This window comes from Dipodomys merriami, unplaced genomic scaffold, assembly GCF_024711535.1.
Source record: "Dipodomys merriami isolate MVZ:Mamm:240054 unplaced genomic scaffold, mDipMer1.0.p SCAF_11, whole genome shotgun sequence".
Classification (NCBI taxonomy): Eukaryota; Metazoa; Chordata; class Mammalia; order Rodentia; family Heteromyidae; genus Dipodomys; species Dipodomys merriami.
Genome location: NW_027202382.1, coordinates 45,306,005 through 45,323,061, shown reverse-complemented (window position 1 = coordinate 45,323,061; position 17,057 = coordinate 45,306,005). Strand labels below are relative to the sequence as shown.

Genomic DNA, 17,057 nt, shown 5'->3' with positions numbered 1-17,057 from the left:
CCCCGCCTTGACCCTGGACCAGTTCACTCTAACTCCAGGCCTCTCCAATCACATGGCCCAGAAACAGGGACAGGCAACCGGAGAGAGCACGCTCGGCTTTATTTTTAAACTTTTTTTATTTAAATAAGGAAGAGTTCTTTCATATGGAAAGAGCTAGTACAATCACATATTTGAAAGGAGAAACAACAGGTTCTGAACTGGAGGGAAGGGAGGGTGAACCCACAATTCCGTTTCCCATCCGAGGTATCAGTTTCTCCTATAATCACATATCAACAAGCTGCACAGTACACCTTTAGCCATCGTCTGCCCTTTCAAATACCTGGTCTACATGAAGAGACAAAGAGAGGATAGGCCAAAATAAAAGCAAAAAGAAACGAAAACAAAAACGTAAGTTTCTCAAAAACAAACCACCCAAATCCTTTTTACTACACGAGGGATGAGGCCCAAAAGCTTAGGTACAGGTGCACTTTGCACAGTGACAGCCCTCACCCTGCGCGGTCCTCGGAATTGCCACTCAGAAACTGCAAGTGCTGTGACCATCCTGGAAGCCACCAAACCGGGTGGAAAACAGTGAACTGTGGCTCTCCAACACTTGAAGGTCACTCCCCAAATCTATGCTGGTGGCCCTGGTGGAGAACATGGGTGGGTAACGGTGGTGCGGCGGTGGTCACCAAGACTGAGCCCCTCCTGTCCCTTGGGTCCACCTCATTCTGAGGACAGCTGGCTTCCTGGAAGTCTGTACCCCCCGCAATCCCCTTCGTCACAGAACACGACAGCACACACACACTCCACTATCCACAGTTGTCAAAGGCCAGTCCCAGTAGACCCTCAAACCCTGGCTAGCTCTGCAAGAAGTGAAAAGGGACAGAAATAAAAAAAATTGGCAAGGCAACATGCAGATACTGGGCAGAGGGAAGCCAGTGGATGACAGGGGCGGGACTTATCCCCAGTTGCCATGCAGTCTCAGGCCAGCCCACCACAGGCCACGCACCAGCCACATGGGCTGCACACCAGCCACAAACTGAAAGGCAGATCCAGAAGATAGAAGGGCAGTTGTCAGTATGTACCAAGTTAACCCAACATCCCAAGGATGTGACCATGGCCTTGGAGTGGACCCAGCCTTTCTCCACCTGTCACAAACCACCTTAGATTCCCCCTTTAGGGACCTCGGCCAGATGTGTTCTATGAATTCCAAGTTTGAAAACAATAATGCAAATGAAACAGGGAAAGCAACTGCTGAGAAAGCAGATGGGGACAGGAAGGGCTGGCAGAGGATCAGTGAGCCGATGCTCCATTCCCAACGTCCCACAGGGAGCTTCATTCCACTGAGCGGTTCTGGGAAGGGCTGCCACCACTGCAGTCTCTGTGCCAGGCCAGGAGCCACACTGCCAAGACAGAGGTGATAATGAGCCTGTCTCCACCCTCCACCTCTGAAGGGCGGGCCTGGCCATCATCTGTTGCTGGCTGCGAGGGCTGGGCACGCCAACAGAAGCTCCTACACGGACTTGCAGTCTGCTGATGTGGGTTTGAAACCAAACTAACACCCCAAGTTCTGTTATCTTGAGCTTGGCTCTAAAAATCACATGAAGAGATATTGCACCTTAAAATGTCTCTGCACTAAAAATAGTCCATGGGAAGGGTGGGGTGTCAGGAGGCCGGAGGCCTGCCCTCTGTCCTCCTGTGCATCTCAGAGGACAGGAGCCCGAAGCTGAGGTCACACAGGTGGTGCACTTACCAACCTTGACATGCAATTTCCCGGCCTTTCCTGCAGAGTAATTCAGACATTATATATAAATAGAACAGTGGAACATTTACTTCTTCACCTAGACCTACAACATCAATACATATAAATAAATTCTAGTGTTTTCTTTTTATTTGGAGTGGGGAAGAGAAGTACAGGGAGAGAGGGATGAGAACAGGTGACCTTTTGTTTGTTTCTCGGAAGTACTGTCAACTGATGAGGGCAGGCTCACCTGAAGGTACATCTTGCATTTGTAACAGCGTCCAGGCCTGTTCTGTTCAATTTCACAAGAAAACTTTGTTCTCTTGACACCTGTGCGCCAATGTTAAGTGGGCAGGCGTGGCTGTGAGGACGGGTGGAGGCGACAGTGGGACTGCGTGTGGCTCAGTCTGTGGCTGATCCACTCATCTGGAGATGGCTTGGCAATGACTCGAGACACAGGCTGGAAACTACATGGGCAGCCCTTCAAGCAGGGCAAGACTTACGAGATGAAGAAAAGGCGACAAGCTAGAGGGGCGGAGGCCCAGGGGGAGGGGCTGAGAGCTAGAGAGGGGCAGGAAGGCCTTTCAGCGGGACTGTCCTGGCCAGGGGCCAACAGGAATGAGGAATGGCGCTGTGCTGAGGGACGCTACAACCACCTGCGCGCAGACCACAGGTGCTTCTTCCCTGACTGCATCACGCAGCTCGGACCTCAGGGTTTGTAGACTGCATGTGATGGTGCCGCGCGTGCGCACGCAGCCAGGGCAGGTGTGTCCTAGCCTGTCTCCTTGCTTGGAGGCAGATCTCTGGGAGCATGGCGGGGTGGGGGGCAGGCAGCTCCCACGGGCTGGGGGGTGTAAAGGACCCCAAGCAGCTTGTGAGAAACTGAAATTCTTGTCATCTTTCCTTGGAATGATGGAGTTAGGGATGATTTCTTCCCACTTCTTATTTAAAAGCCAGAAGCCTACCAAACTGTGGCCCACAGAAACCTTTCAGAGAGGCTGGCTCGTAAGGAAAGCCCCCAAGGCTCAGACCTTGCTCACTGGTATGGACAAGCCATGGAGGTCTGGCCTGCTGCCCTGTTCCCTGCACCCCGGCTTCCTGGGTCTACTGTGGGGAGACAGCAACAAGAGGGAGAGGAGTCTCCTGCCGCCTGCCTGAGGGAGCACCGCCTCTGTTCAGAGAGCCAGGGGGTGTCCGTGTGCCTGTCAACGGCTTCTCTGATGAGCCATGAGGGTTGGGGAGGTGGAGATGCTGAGGGGCTTGAAGGAAGTGAGTGGGAACAGCAGCCTCACGGGGCAAGGTGTGGGGCCCCGGAAGCACGGCACAGTTCTGTGGCCTGCGGGTGCCCCCACGCACCTTCCCAACCAACCTGAAGGACAGTGACAGTAGCGCTACCATTCATCTCCAGGACTCGGCAGTTAGCATGGCCACTGGCTTCAGAAGACCCCAGCCAGACAGACACGTGTGTGATTCTCATGTTAGAGTGTCATCAACCTCAGGCTGGGGGCTGTGGCCCCACCAAGACACCACCTACCTACCCTCCGCTCACCTCTCCACACGGACAAGCAGAGCACTCGCGATCATGTCCTTAGAACCCCAAAGGCTCACCAACCAGGGTCAGGGGCACATCCTTAAGAGTCGTCTCTTAAGGTCTCTCAGTGATGTGTCAAACAGGACAAATGTAGAAGGAGATCGCTGGGACAGCAGGGGGACAGGGAGAGGAGAGCGAGGAACATAGAAAAGTTCAGCTATACAGACGTAGCTGGCATTTGTTTTCCTTTCCCCTTTGTAAAAACCTTAGCTGCTGCTTAAAACAAAAAGCCTTCGGCTAAAATGACCCTGCTGCCAAGCCACTGTACCGGGGGAGGGGCAGGCGGGCGGGTGGGCGGGTCTGCACTGCACGAAGGCGACTCACTCCAGTCACTGGGGGCGGGGGGACATTGCTCTTTTGTTTTGAATCAAAGCAAGCAGGTCAATGCCACGTATCCACAGTGCGAGCTGGCTGACAACGGAGCTTTTGGAGTGGAGGAGAGGAGAGCTCTCAGTCCAGGCCAGGTGGGTGAACCGTGGTCCCGTGAGGTCCCAAGCGTGTCTAACCAGGCCAGGCGGCGGCATCCCCAAGGGGGGAGGCAAGGGCACCGGGCACCTTCAGGCTTTACTCTCCTCCACCTTGACAGCCCGAGGCTTGATGGCTCCGGTCCGCTTCATCTGGGAAGGGGCCGAGGGGGCCTCCTGCAGCTTCACGGCTCCCAGGCTGGGGTTTTCATCCACTCGTTTTCCCTTTGGACAGTGAAAAGAAGATCAGCCCAAGGCAGAAATGTGTTGAGAGACCCAGTTCCCACCACTCCTTTCCTGTTCCTGAGTTGTAGAAAAGAAAAGCCATCCTACATTGTGTCTCCTTTGTTCAGAGAGCAGAGCTGGGGACGGGAGCACACAATCACTGTACTGCGGGGCTCGGCCCACAGCTTTGCAGCAGCACACGAGGTGGCTGTCCTAGCGGGTAGCCCACCAGGGGGCGCCCTGCCATGGGCACAGGGTGCAGTGATTCGTGGAGGCAGAGAGGTGTCCTTCAGGACAATCAACATTTCTGGTACCAAGGCTCATGGGAAGAAGCTTCCTCAACCAGCCCACCTGTACCCCAAAGGCAGAAGGCCCTTTACACAGATCCCAATCGTACTGTAAGCCTTGGCACCACCCCAATTACCCTTGGAGGGGGCGAGGTGGGACAGATTTATTCTTCCCTGTTGAATCAATGAAGCTCCAACTCTCACTGTAACTCCTCCTCCACCACTCAAGTTTGACTCCCAATCAAGTTCCAGTGGCCTGTAGCTCCACCAGCAGAAGCCATCACTGGTGGATAGCCAAGTTCTGCCACCGGACTCCAGGAGAAGCTTCCTCCCTCCCTTTCCCTATTGCTGTTTTGCAGTTCTAGGGATAGAATCCATACACCACCCTCCTTCAACCCCAGCCCTGAGAGAAAGCTTTGGAAACTCATCCCACAGGACTTGGGGAGGGGGGGAAGTGGAGGGGGATAGGAGAGAGCACTGCCCCCCCGCCGTGGCCACCAGCCAGTGATGCTGAACTCACTAAGACCCAGGCCTGACATCCCGTGCTCTGGAGCCCCAGCGTGTGCTGTAGAGTAGAAGAGGCCTGCAGGGGAAGACACTGAGAGACACTCCTGTCCAAGGGAGAGCTCAGTCCTCGGCCATCCCGCCCAGCCACAACAGACACCACATACCACGTACTACAGCTAGCACAAGCACACACCTGGCCTCTAGAGCTAACCCACAGGCCTGACCGAGTCTCCCAGAGCACCATGATGGCCTAAATGGCCTGGGGCACCTGGTGTCTCATCCTCCCTCCTCTGCAGGACAAGGAAGGATTCAGAGGCCCATCAAGAGGAGAAAAGGCCTTTGCCAGGAGGGACTTAGCCGCCCAGCCCTAAGTGGTGGGCGGGTCTCTGTAAATGGAGTGCTCGATCAATTGAACAGTCCCTTCTTTGGCGCTGGGAGACAGGCCTAAGCGTCCAGGGCCGCAGGGTCTGGAAAGCCGTCTTCTACCTGTTGGACGTAGTGTCCCTGCACAGAGCCCATGTTAACTGCTGATCCAGAGGGCTTCCCACTGGGGCTAGCAGAGCTAGGCCTGCAAAAACCAAAGGCAGGGTTGAGAATACACATGTGTCACCAGAGATGGAGTCAAAGCCAAGCATTCAGAGGAGGTGTGAGGAAGGAGGGCCCTGTGGCCAGGGCACCTGCTCTGGACAGTTACAAACCTCACAGATGGGGAAAAAAAACCTTACACAGCCAAGAATGCAGAAAGGGGAAGAGGGTCACCACGGTCTACCCTGGTACTTCTAGGAGACCAAGCAGGGGGAGGGGGGGAGGGAGGGGAGGGGGAGCCGCGCAGGGCTGCACCAAGCCAAAGACAAGGCCCTGTCGTAGACAGGCACTAACTATCTCTAGGGTTTAGAGGGTTGGGATCAACAAGGTGCGGTGCCAAGATAAAAGAGTCTATAAATAAGCCTGACACGGAACAAGAATGGTGCAGAGCACTATTCTAGTCCCACTGTGCACCGATGGGCACAGGAGACAGGACAGCAACAGACCACAGGGCCTCCAGGGCTTTGGGGACCAAGTTGAAGATGTAAGCAGTTTCAGAGTCAGTGTGCGGTACTTGGACCCTGTGCTGGTGGGCCACCACCTGCCCGCACCATCTTGAGACGGCACAGCCCTAGGATTGCAGTCTTGGGAAAACCCTTCTTGCAGAGCCTGACTCAGCAGCCCCCTTTTCCAGAGGCCCCTGGGGACCCACAGGGGAGGGTTCCAGCATCCCCACAGATGCTCCATGCTATTATACAAGCAGTGTGGAATTTGCCTTAACCTGTGCACGTGTTCCAGTTCACTGCTCGGGTGTGCACGTGCACACGCACGTGCTGGGTACACAACACAGCCTCGTGTGCCAGTATGCAAGTGTTCTACCACTAAGCCATGCCTCAGTCTCTCCTGTGTACTTGAAGTCACCTCGGAATTTCTTATAAATGCTGCACACACAGTGGTTACTGCACAACGCAGGGAATAAGACAGTCAGGTATTTCCAGTGCACAGAGGGCTGACTGCTCCTCCCAAGAACCTCGCTGTTGCTTGGTCCAACTGGAAGCAGCCAGGTGCCCTGGCCCAACCTGCGCCACAGCATGGGGATGGCAGGGAGCTGTGGCACATGCGCAAACAAGCCCACTTGCTCGCTGCCGCTGCCTTCCTCTCTCCCCCGCTCCCCGGGCTGCACTCCTTGCTCAGTATGGCTGTCCTAGCAGATGTGTGGACCCACTGACAGGCAATGGGGAGAATGAACAAAGCAAGTGCAAAACCAGCCAAGATGGCAAGAACCAAAACGGAGGCAACCTCAGGAAGCCGCTCCCGAAGGGGGATGAGCAGCGGCTGGATGTGGCCGCTGCAGCCACATGCATCAAAAGCGACAGGCAGAATGTCCAGTGAGAGCAAGGCCCAGGGTGGGGTTTGAACTCATGGCTCCTAGGGTTGTCTGTGTCGTGATCGTGTGCAAGCTCAGGGGGAGCGGGGACGTCCCACATGGAACAAGACAGGCCCAAGGACGTAGCTGACTTCCCATCCTAGCACAGGGACCGGAGTCCCTACCGTGACCCAACAGGGGAGCTGGATGTCACTGGAGATGGAGAAGATGCCAGGGAGGAAACCAAGAGCCCACAGGCCCTGACCAGGCTCAAGGATGAGCTCAGGTGGGAGCTGGGGAAGGACTATTCCAACCTCATCTTCCTTTGCCACGCTGAACCATGTACACCCGGTGTGTGCGGTGACACGCTGGCCCCCTCCCTCCCTGGCTCTCCCAAGGGCCAACTGGGTGGCTGGCCGCAGCCCCCGGGCGTGTCTTTACCTGTAGGTCTGTGGTGAAGGCGTGGAGCCTCCTGTAGGCACATTCTGTTTACTGTCGGCAAAGTGGAAGCCTTTCAGGTCCATCTGAGATGACTAAAGGGAAAGAGCAACAGCAGGCGTTACTTCACAGCCACAGCCATGGGGATGGGGATGAGGACTCTCTGGCCCTTAGTGACCCACCCCAGACAGAGCAGGCCAGAGACTGTGCATATTTCCAGAGAGACACCTTTTAGAAGAATCTTCAGGCCCGCCCTCCCTCCCAATCCAGGCTTTTTCCTAGAAGCAGGAACTATCCAATGATGGGGAGGTGTCCCACTATGTAGCAGAGGCTAACTTGGAACTCAAGCTGCCTGCCTCCGCCTCCTGAGCACTGGCGTGCCTGCACTGCGGTTGGCGTCTTACTCGGCTGCGCGGCAACAGGCGCTGACTGAAGTGTGGAGCGTGTGAAGCACTGGCCGGGTGCCACCCACGGAAGAGCCGCACGAGGCCGGGGAGGGCGCACACTCATCTCTTAGGCCTGGTGATGTCAAGTGGGGGACCTGCGTCTGCAAAGGCTCCGTGTGGTTGCTGCTACGTGGCTACAGCTCAGGCCATGGGCCCCTTCCGTGCTGATGGGCGCCCGCTCCCGCCCACTTTACCCTCAGCCCTAGCCTAGGAGCTGGACACGGGGATCGTGAGGCCTCTGTGGTATGGCAAAGTTGCATAGACTTGAGGCTGGCAACCTGCACCCCCCACCCTGCCTGTGCCCCTTGCTTTCTACCTCAGCACCAAGGAGCGCTGGCCAGGCCACACCCCTCCCGGGATCATGACCATCAGATAAGCCTTACCTCTCTGCTGGTGTTCAGGACCGGTGGCTGGGAGCCAGGTGGAGGAATCCTTCGAGGAGCCCCAACAGAGAGGCTCTGTCCCGGTGGCAGCTGAATGGACTGTGGCAGGATCAGTGGCTGTTGCCCAGAGCCGTACCGGGGTAGCGGCATGGTCAGCTGTCGGGAGACAGAGATGTCAGGAATGGACCAAGGGGAAAGAGCTACTGAGTGCACCCCCCCCGCCCCCAGAACCCACTCACACGACTGCCCAGAACACACAACCATACAGTGCAAGTGTGCACCCTCTGTGCCTCTTCAGCCTTTCTGCCTCCACCTGACAATGCAGAAGGGCTGGGAGGCCAGACAATCACGGGACACTGTGTGACACATTATACAGGTGCCCAGAATGCAGCACGAGCTTGGCCTGACCTGTGTGCACATGCGCAGGTGCACACCAGGCAGAGGTGGAAAGACAGGTGGGGAGGGCAGGAAGGCTTTTTTGCCCCTTTGGTTTTGCACCAACGGGCAATAAACACGACCAGCTGGAGCCTGGTCCCTCTAAAGCACGTGAGGACAGAACAGCAGCACCTCCAACAGGGATCAAGGGGTCCAGGACAGGAAGGTGAGGGGGCAGAGGGAGTGGCCTCCCGGGGCACAGGACAGAGCTGGCCCACTTTCGTCTCTCAGCCACGGTCCTCTCCATCTCCCTGCTTGAGTCCACAGTGGAGGGTCAGAAGGATCTATTGGCACTGCATCACTGAGACGTGTGGCCCTAGCTTCAAGACAGCACGTTTGTGCCTGAAGTGCAATGGGGGGAGGGTGCCATGCTGGAGAGGTCTCCTGATCTTGCATTTGGTTTTGGGGAAAGTGAGGATCCTAGAGCTTGAACTCAGAGCCTGGACAATGTTCTAGAGCTTTTTTTGCTCAAGGATAGCTCTCTACCACTTGAGCCACAGGTCCACTTCTGGGTTTTTGGTGGTTAATTGGAAATGTAAGAATCTCACAGGGGCTGGGAAGGTGGCCCAGTGGTGGAGTGCTTGCCTCACATACATGAGGCCCTGGGTTCGATTCCTCAGCACCACATAAGCAGAAAAAGCCAGAAGTGGCGCTGTGGCTCAAGTGGTAGAGCACTAGCCTTGAGCTGAAGAGCTGAGGGACAGTGCCCAGACCCAGAGTTCAGGCCCCACGACCGACCAAAAAAAAAAAAAAGAACAAAGAATCTTACAGACTTTCCTGCTGCATCCTCAGCAATCAGCCTCCTGAATAGCCAGGATGACAGGTGTGAGCCTCTGGGCCCAACTGGTTTGCTTTGTTTTTTTTTTGTTTTTTTTTTTTTGGGGGGGGGGAGGGGACGGAGGGGGGAGGGTCGGTCGTGGGGTTTGAACTCTGGGCCTGGACACTGTCCCTCAGCTCTTCAGCTCAAGGCTAATGTTCTACCACTTGAGCCACAGCGCCACTTTCCAGTTTTCTGGTGGTTTATTGTAGGTAGAGTCTCACAGACTTTCCTGCCCAGGCTGGCTTTGAACTGTGGTCCTCAGATCTCGGTCCCCGAGTAGCTAGGATTACAGGCATGAGCCATCGGCACCCAGCTGTAGGTTTTGCATTTTGAAAGGACCACTGCCTGGCAGTTGTGTTCATGGGCAGGCAAGGGAGGTGGGGGTGGGGGGCAAAATGGGCTGCCGAGGCAGCGGCGGGCTTGGTTGGTTAGGGCAGGAAGATGAGAAATGGCTGGACAGAGTCCTCTGTGAGGGCAGGGCAGATGGCACCAGCTGAAGGGCCCGAAGGGGGTGGAGGAGTCGGGAGCACAATGATTTGGACAGGGACAATGGGAGGCAAAAGAAGAATCTAGGCCATGAGCTAATAAAGTGGCCCAAAGGAAGCGCCTGGGGCCTGTCCAGCACTGGACCAGGGATACCAGGAAGGAGGTCTGAGGAGGAAGGAAGAAAACCAGGATAATGTGCTGAAGACCACACTTCCAAGGGATCCAGTAGGGTGGGGTGACCCCACACCAATGGTAGCACAGAGCACACACATGCTGACGAGGGGTGGGGGAAGAAGCCCTGGGGCAGAGGTCTCGCGGGGGTGGCCTTGGTCTCCCCCAGCAGGGCATCAACGTGCAGGGAGGGAGAGGAGTCTTTGGAGACAGAAGGAGCCAGGCGGGGCGGGACCGGGCTGCAGGGAGAACCCAGTGCAGTGCCTGCTAGTGGGCAGAGCTGACCAGACCACAGCTGTGGCTGCACCAGGCAGCTTCGAGGGATGAAGTGAGGTCTGGGGCTGAGAGATGATAGAGGGGGCAGGTCTGGAAGAGGTGGGGCGGGCCAGGAGTTAGGACGCTACACTTGAGGCTGTGCCAGACGAAGTCACAGGTAATTATGGGGGCTAGGTAGGCTTGCGGACAAGCTCCCAGTGCAAAGCCCCACCAGTGGTGGCCAAGCTGAGCAGAAGCTGCGATGGAGGCTTCTAACTGGGGACTCGGGGAAGGGAGGGAAGGGCAGAGAGGACCACAGACCTAAGGAGGAGTGAGTGCTGCCTTTGGGGCGCAGGTCTTGGGACAAGTGGTGCGGCCTATCCCAAGAGGCTACACACAGACCAGACTGGGGCACTGGGGAGACGATAGGGCAGAAGTGGGCCACACTGGCAGCAGGCCCAGCGTTCAGGAACGGAGCAACAAATCTGACCTGTGGGAGCGGAGAGTCCAGCATCTGCGAGGCTCCCAGCCCTGGAGCCTGGCCCAGCTGGCCCTCGTAGACCAGGGCCTGGCTCCCACTCAGGGGCTGGTAGGGGGAGCCGGACTGGGGCTTCACCATCTCCAAGGGCTGCATGCCTGGGAATGCGGAGTACGGAGGCTTCAAGGCCGTGCCCCCAGAGAGGATCATGGTGCTAGGCGGTGACAGGCTGGGGTGCATGTACACCTGAGACCTGCAAAAGCCAGACAGATGCAAGGATCAGGAAGAGGGCACACACATGGTCTAGGCCTCATCGACAGCCAGGATCCCGAGAGCTGAGGAAACTCTTGCGTCCCATCCCTCCTGCTGGTCTGGGGGACATACATGGAGGGGCACCACAGGCCACATGCCCAAGGTAGGGCATCAGAGGAAGGCGATAAGGGAAGAGGACACAGAGAAGGAAACACAAGATCTCCATGCTCCAGAGCAGCGAGCAACAGACTAGAAAGAGATGAGGTCACCATGGATGGCCCATCTGCGGCTGGAGTGCACGCAGCTGGAGCAAAGGAATGTCAGATCTGAAGGTGCGCTGTGAGCTCTCACCTGAAGGGCTGTAAGGAGCTGAAGATCTCCTGGGACTGCGACACAGGGAGCCCTCCCCTCAGTCCAAGTTGGGCCTGAGCCTGCAGAGACGTGTGAAGAGAGATCGGGATCTGTTGGGCAGCGGCAGCCTAGAACAGGAGCTAGTTGTCAGTACAGCGCCTCCCATGGCTCCCTACCTCACCCCAGCCTCCGCACGGCAGCCAGGCCCTGCCCTGAGCACTCTGCAGCACAGCAGCCTGGCCTCCCCTCCCCTCTCCTCCCCTGCCCTGGGCACTCTGCAGCACAGCACCTGGCCTGGCCTCCCTCCCCTCTCCTGCCGTGGGCATGCTGCAGCACAGCAGCCTGGCTTGGCCTCCCTCCCCTCTTCTCCCCTGCCCTGAGCACTCTGCAGCACAGTACCTGGCCTGGCCTCCCTCCCCTCTCCTCCTCCCCTCCCCTCTCCTGCCGTGGGCATGCTGCAGCACAGCAGCCTGGCCTCCCCTCCCTTCTCCTCCCCTGCCCTGAGCACTCTGCAGCACAGCACCTGGCCTGGCCTCCCCTTCCCTGAGCACTCTGCAGCACAGCACCTGGCCTGGCCTCCCTCCCCTCTTCTCCCCTTCCCTGAGCACTCTGCAGCACAGCACCTGGCCTGGCCTCCCTCCCCTCTCCTCCCCTGCCGTGGGCACACTGCAGCACAGTGGCCTGGCCTTCCTGGTCTCAGGACAAAGACTACAGGCAGCAGGCCTGAGGCACAGTCATTACACTGGAATCTGCACAGCACTGAAAACAAATTCTAGCAACACATTTTCAATAGAGGTGAGCATCAGAAATGATGCCGAATTAAAGAGTGCCACATGCAGTATAATCCAACTATGTGAAGAATAAAACCTTCATATGCTGATGGCTTCTATGAAGCTGGTGGCTCACCCCTGCAATCCTAACTACTTGGGAGGCTGAGACTGGAGGATCAGGGTTGCAAGAAAATCAGTGTGACACTTTTATCTCCAATCACCAGCAAAAAGCTAGGAGTGGATGTGTGGCTTAAGTGGTGGACTGTAAAAAAGCCAAATGAGAGTGTGAGGCCTTGAGTTCAAGTCCTAGTTCTGGCACCAAAAATAAGCCAACAGAAAAATAAAGAACCTAAATGTAAGAGGGCTGCATCTGAGAAAGAGGTGTGGCCCTGTCACGTTCTCAGTCCTGGCCCCAATCCACACTGGGAGCAGACAGCAGGATGACCCTGCGCTGCAGTGTACCGACACGGGGGTGACGGTCGGCCAGCACGGGACTGCGTGGAAGGAAGCACCACACCAGCTTTCAGCGGGAGACACATACGCAACCTTGTCACGAAACCCTGACCAAACCCCTGCTTGCTTCTCCATGTCGTTCTAAAGCACCTGCACCTGAGACCCTTTCCTTCATCAAAACAAGCGATCACTAACATGAACTCTGTTTTAGCTGACCCCTGGTTAAGGCGGGAAGGAAGGAAATTAAGCCAAATCTGAAGCACTTGCTCCTGCTCTCCAATAGGCTGCCGTGGTGTGCCCGTTGCTGGGCCCCACGCAGGGGCCTGTGCTATACCTGAGTGGGTGACCGGCCTTGCTGCCCTCACCTGCTGGTAACTCTGTTGCTGAGGTATGGTCTGGGGAACCAGCCGGGGCTGACTTGCAAACATGTGACCATCCAGGTACAGAGGTGGGAGGTGGCTGCCTGGAAACAGAATCCAGAGGGGCCTCAGTCACCGAGCAGCAGCGGGGAGACACCAGCACAGCTTGACAAGGCAGGGCAGTGCACAGTCACCTAATGCTCCCAACCACTCCCAGCCCCCGCAGGGCTGTGTACTGGCTAAGACTGCCTCGGCCTCTCAGTCACGGTCCTCTTCATCTCCCTGCTTTGAGTCCACAGTGGAGGGTCAGAAGGATCTATTGGAACTGCATCATCGAGACTGGCAGCGGACCCTGACAATCCCCACACAAGGGTAACGACAGTAAGGGTAAGAACACCGCCTGTGACGGGCCTGGCTGATCCCAGCACCTAACAGGCAAGGCCTTGCTTCAGAGTGAGCCGTGCCCCGGTGCCACGCCACGTACACCTGGTCCGTCGCACCCCGGGGAGCTGGCATGGCACCAGAGTCTAACGCAAGACCACGCCCTGCTGTCTCCCGCTGCTGTCAGGGGGGAGAAGCTTGCTATGGAAGGCCGGGGGTCAGGGATGCGTGCAAACTGCACACACTGCCAGCAGCACGGGGAAGGCTCATGTCATGCAGCCTGGAAACAAGCGTGCCCTCCCACGTGCCCCCTACGCCAGAGCGCCAGGGCGGTGCCTGGGGTGTCACTACAGGGCTCCCCGGCACTGAGCATGGAAAGGCCTGCGCTCGGCCCAGGGAAGGCGATAGATACCTGGCATCGAAGCAGAGGGTGCTACAGAGGCCACAGGCATGGGTGGCATGGACACTCCGCCAAAGGAGCTGTAGTTGACCCCGTTGGAGGCACCCACAGAAGACGGAGGCTGGAGGCCTGAGCCCGCACCTCCAGGAGAGCTCTGCTCCGGCAAACTGGGGGAGTTTTCCCAAGCCTTGCGTGCAGACTCCATCTTTGGAAGCAAGAGGGGAAGGGTGCGAATCATGACTCGGACGGCAGGGGTGAATGGCAATTCCAGCCCTGGGCCCATGGGTGCCGTGAGGAGCACTCCCGCTCAGGCTGCTTACCTTCAGCGTGAGGTCAGCGGTGGGGAAGGACATCGGGGACAGGCCCATGGTTCTCTGGATGTGATGGTCCCGCCGGAGAATGGGAATACTCGGCGCCAGCCCTGCCTGGAGCAGGGACAAAGGAAACGGTCTATCAGGGGTGAGACCCACGCGGGGATACGAGGCCCTGACTTGTGTAAATGTGTGCTCCCAAGGTCAGGACTGCTGACGGCGGAACAGAGGAGAGGCCCCTGCGCACCCGACCGAGCAGGGCCTCCCACAGGAGAGCCAGTCCCAGCACACAGACTGACGGGTGCTGGCAGCCACGTGCCTGCCAGCCAGGCTTGGAGATGGCAGCGGCAGTCCCTCAGCAAACCGACAGAGTGGTCCTTCTGAACACAGTGGAAACCCAACCGCTGGGCTTTCCCACAGGGCCCGAGTCCGCCAGCAATTCTGAGAAAACCCACCAGCCTGGCACTGTAAACCTAAATGAACAGAACTCACTTCCGCCCCACGACTAGCAATGTCTGCAACTGCTGGGTCCCCCTACTCAGTCTGAGACTCTACCGAGTCCCACCCCAGGGCCTGGGGCAGTGGTTGGGCAAGGGCTGGAGAAGAAGCTGGCTTACATTGCTAGCCAAGGCGTCCTGAAGTTTCACCACAGGATTCCCTGCAGGACCAGAGGCAGAACGCGGTGGCAAGCTAAAATCAGAGTCCTGGGGAGAAAAGGGCAGAGAGCCACTGAACCCTGCTCAGCTCACCTTCCCCAGGGAAGTGTGGCCGTGACCCTGCTCGGCCTTCCCCAGCGAGGCCCGAGAAATGAAGGACCTGGATCCACTCCCTGCCAAACCGAAGCAATCCAGTCCCACCTGCCAGTGCGGTTGCCTCGTCAACGCTCCCTCCCCGCTTTGCAGGGCTAGATCTAAGCACACCAGCCAAGAGCAGAAGGAAGCCTCACTTTTGGACTGACTCCGAATTCAATGGGTGGCACAGGCAGCACGGAGTCCACGTGAATCTCCACCCCGTTCACAGGTGGCACGCCAGCGCCGGGGAGGCGCTCGGCCCCCTCAGAGCCCTTCCTGTTTTTCAGAGAGCGCTCATTGCCGATGGGTCCTGGCCGGTGTTCCTTGCTCTGTCCTGGGCCTTGTTCCGAGTCCTGGATGGGAGAACAGAGCGGCTGAGATACCCCGCCGCCTCAAGCCTCCATATGCCCTGAGCATGAAGACCACACAGGCCCCTTCTGCCCACCCGGCCCGCCGCAAGGGAGACTTGCAGGCTACCTTCTGCTCGGGTGGCTTCTGAGCCTGCTCCTTGTGGCTGTCGGCCTTGGGCTCCGCCAGGCCCGGCCCGCTCATCTCCTCTGGCTTCAGAGTGCCGTACGGGGAGCTGCGCTGGGAGGAGGTGGCCGACGACTCCCGGGACTCGGCACTCAAGTCCACGCCACTGTCTCCCTGGCTACTCTTAAAGCCCTGCTGTGCAGAGCACCAAGTGGGTTAGAGGCCTGTCCCGAACCACAAAGCACAAGTGTCCGGCACCACCCTGTCCCCCACCAGCAGCTCATGAACGAGCTCACATGATTGGCCACCCACAGCAAGTGAGTGGTCCTAGGCAAGGCTGCCCACCATGCGCCATTCCATCCCAGGCAGGACGGTGACCCAGAGGACCAGCTCAGAGGAGCCCCTCAATCCAGCTCCCCATGCCGGGGCGTCTCCCTGGCACACCCCTTCTCTCTACAACACAGATCAAAGACAAAGGCTGTGGATGGTGCGGGGCCGGGGGAAACGCCTCTGGTGCAAGGCCCAGCGGCCAGAGCCAGACAGGCCGGGACAAGTGGCCTCACCTCAGACGAACCAGGCTCGGCACTGCTGAAGGCGGTCACCGCTTTCCTCCAGGAGTCGCCAGCGGCGGGCTGCACGGGGAGCGCTGCCACGGAGGCCGAGAACCAGGAGTCAAAAGGGAGCACGAAGTCCAGGAAGACGCTTACGCACTGCGCCCCCCACCATGCTGACAAGCCAGGAGGGAACGGGTCTGGCAGGCCGGAGCCCTTCTAAGAGCTCTGCCGGCCTCAGCACCCCATGTCTAGGGTTCCATGGGCTCTGTGCAGCGCGGCGAGCTCCCTCCCTCCCCACCACTGCTCCTGCGCCGTCAGTGACGATCACTGAAGGCCACACTCCTCCACACCCCACCGCTTATGGCCTGCGATAGGACCAGGGGCCACTGAGATTTTCTAAGACCACAGAGCCCTTAGAGAATCAAGCAAAAGCCAGATACCAAACCCGGAAAACGCCACGTGCTGTTTCAAGATCCGGGACCCTTGGTGTGAATGATGGACCTCAAAGCCTGTATCACCTCCTTGGCCAGAGGAGGCTGCCCAGACAACCTGGCACCACTGCCAGAGATCTATGACCTATGACATCATCACTCACACCACCCAACTCAGCTGTCCCAGCCTTTGCAGACTGCCATCTTTCCTTTACCTTTTGGGACCCAAAGGACAGGAGCCAGGGCCTCACATATGCTAGGCAAGGGCTCTGCTACAGAGCTCGCCCTCACCCCATGCTCCCTGGCTAGCGTAGAACATCGACTGATATGATTTTCAGCACCAAGGTTTCTACTAGAAATATAAGGACAGGTGACAGCCAAAAAAGCCAGTCTGCGAACCAGCATATTGGGTGCCAGCTGTGTGTGCAGTGGAATCACCTGTCAGCAAGCCTCTGCTGCACTGCATAAAAACCATTGTAAAGCCAGGTGCCAGGTGCCAGTGGCTCACACTGATCATCCTAGCTACCAAAAAGACTGGGATCTGGAGGATCTCAGTTCAAGGCCAATTCAGACAGAAGTTTTGGAATCTCCAACTCCAAAATACCCATCAAAAAGTGAGGCTGGATAGTTGAAATGGTGAAGTCACAGTGGAGCAGGCAGGCTGACCGTGTGAAATGCTTTGAGTTCAAGCCCCTCTCTCCCCACACCACCACCAAATAAAGCTGGCTGGGTGCCAGGGTCTCAGACATGCAGAGGAGATTTGGACGATTATGGTTCAAAGCTAGCCAAGGCAGAAAATTCTGAGACTCAATCTCCATATTAACCATCAAAAAGCCAGAACTGTGTAGAGTATGAACTGTGAAAAAAAGTTCAAGGCCACATATTGGTTTAAAAAAAAAAAAAAAGGCTGTAAATCAACAGGATCTCAAA

General features: G+C 57.3%; 1 protein-coding gene and 2 non-coding genes across 9 annotated transcripts in view; all 3 read right to left on the bottom strand.

The window, feature by feature from the left end:
* Nucleotides 1-82: 82 nt before the first annotated feature.
* Prrc2b (proline rich coiled-coil 2B) overlaps nucleotides 83-17,057 on the bottom strand; it is an 86,551-nt gene continuing 69,576 nt past the window's right edge. For 3 of the 7 annotated variants that reach the window (XM_070014866.1, XM_070014869.1, XM_070014867.1), the window contains exons 20-32: nucleotides 15,706-15,788; nucleotides 15,146-15,337; nucleotides 14,824-15,021; nucleotides 14,495-14,581; nucleotides 13,887-13,991; nucleotides 13,579-13,771; nucleotides 12,792-12,889; nucleotides 11,204-11,331; nucleotides 10,613-10,853; nucleotides 7,956-8,111; nucleotides 7,130-7,221; nucleotides 5,284-5,365; nucleotides 83-4,003 (exon numbers count right to left, since the gene is read on the bottom strand). In XM_070014866.1, the coding sequence (XP_069870967.1) occupies nucleotides 3,872-4,003; nucleotides 5,284-5,365; nucleotides 7,130-7,221; nucleotides 7,956-8,111; nucleotides 10,613-10,853; nucleotides 11,204-11,331; nucleotides 12,792-12,889; nucleotides 13,579-13,771; nucleotides 13,887-13,991; nucleotides 14,495-14,581; nucleotides 14,824-15,021; nucleotides 15,146-15,337; nucleotides 15,706-15,788 (1,787 nt within the window). In that variant the 3' untranslated portion in view covers nucleotides 83-3,871. The remainder of the gene's footprint in view (nucleotides 4,004-5,283; nucleotides 5,366-7,129; nucleotides 7,222-7,955; nucleotides 8,112-10,612; nucleotides 10,854-11,203; nucleotides 11,332-12,791; nucleotides 12,890-13,578; nucleotides 13,772-13,886; nucleotides 13,992-14,494; nucleotides 14,582-14,823; nucleotides 15,022-15,145; nucleotides 15,338-15,705; nucleotides 15,789-17,057) is intronic. The other 4 variants (XM_070014868.1, XM_070014871.1, XM_070014872.1 and 1 more) reach the window with 4 other exon arrangements.
* Nucleotides 8,614-8,697, bottom strand: LOC138822425 (small nucleolar RNA SNORD62). Its single transcript, XR_011370451.1, has one exon. It is a non-coding gene; the product is annotated as a small nucleolar RNA SNORD62 (small nucleolar RNA).
* Nucleotides 13,040-13,124, bottom strand: LOC138822423 (small nucleolar RNA SNORD62). The gene has a single exon (XR_011370449.1). It is a non-coding gene; the product is annotated as a small nucleolar RNA SNORD62 (small nucleolar RNA).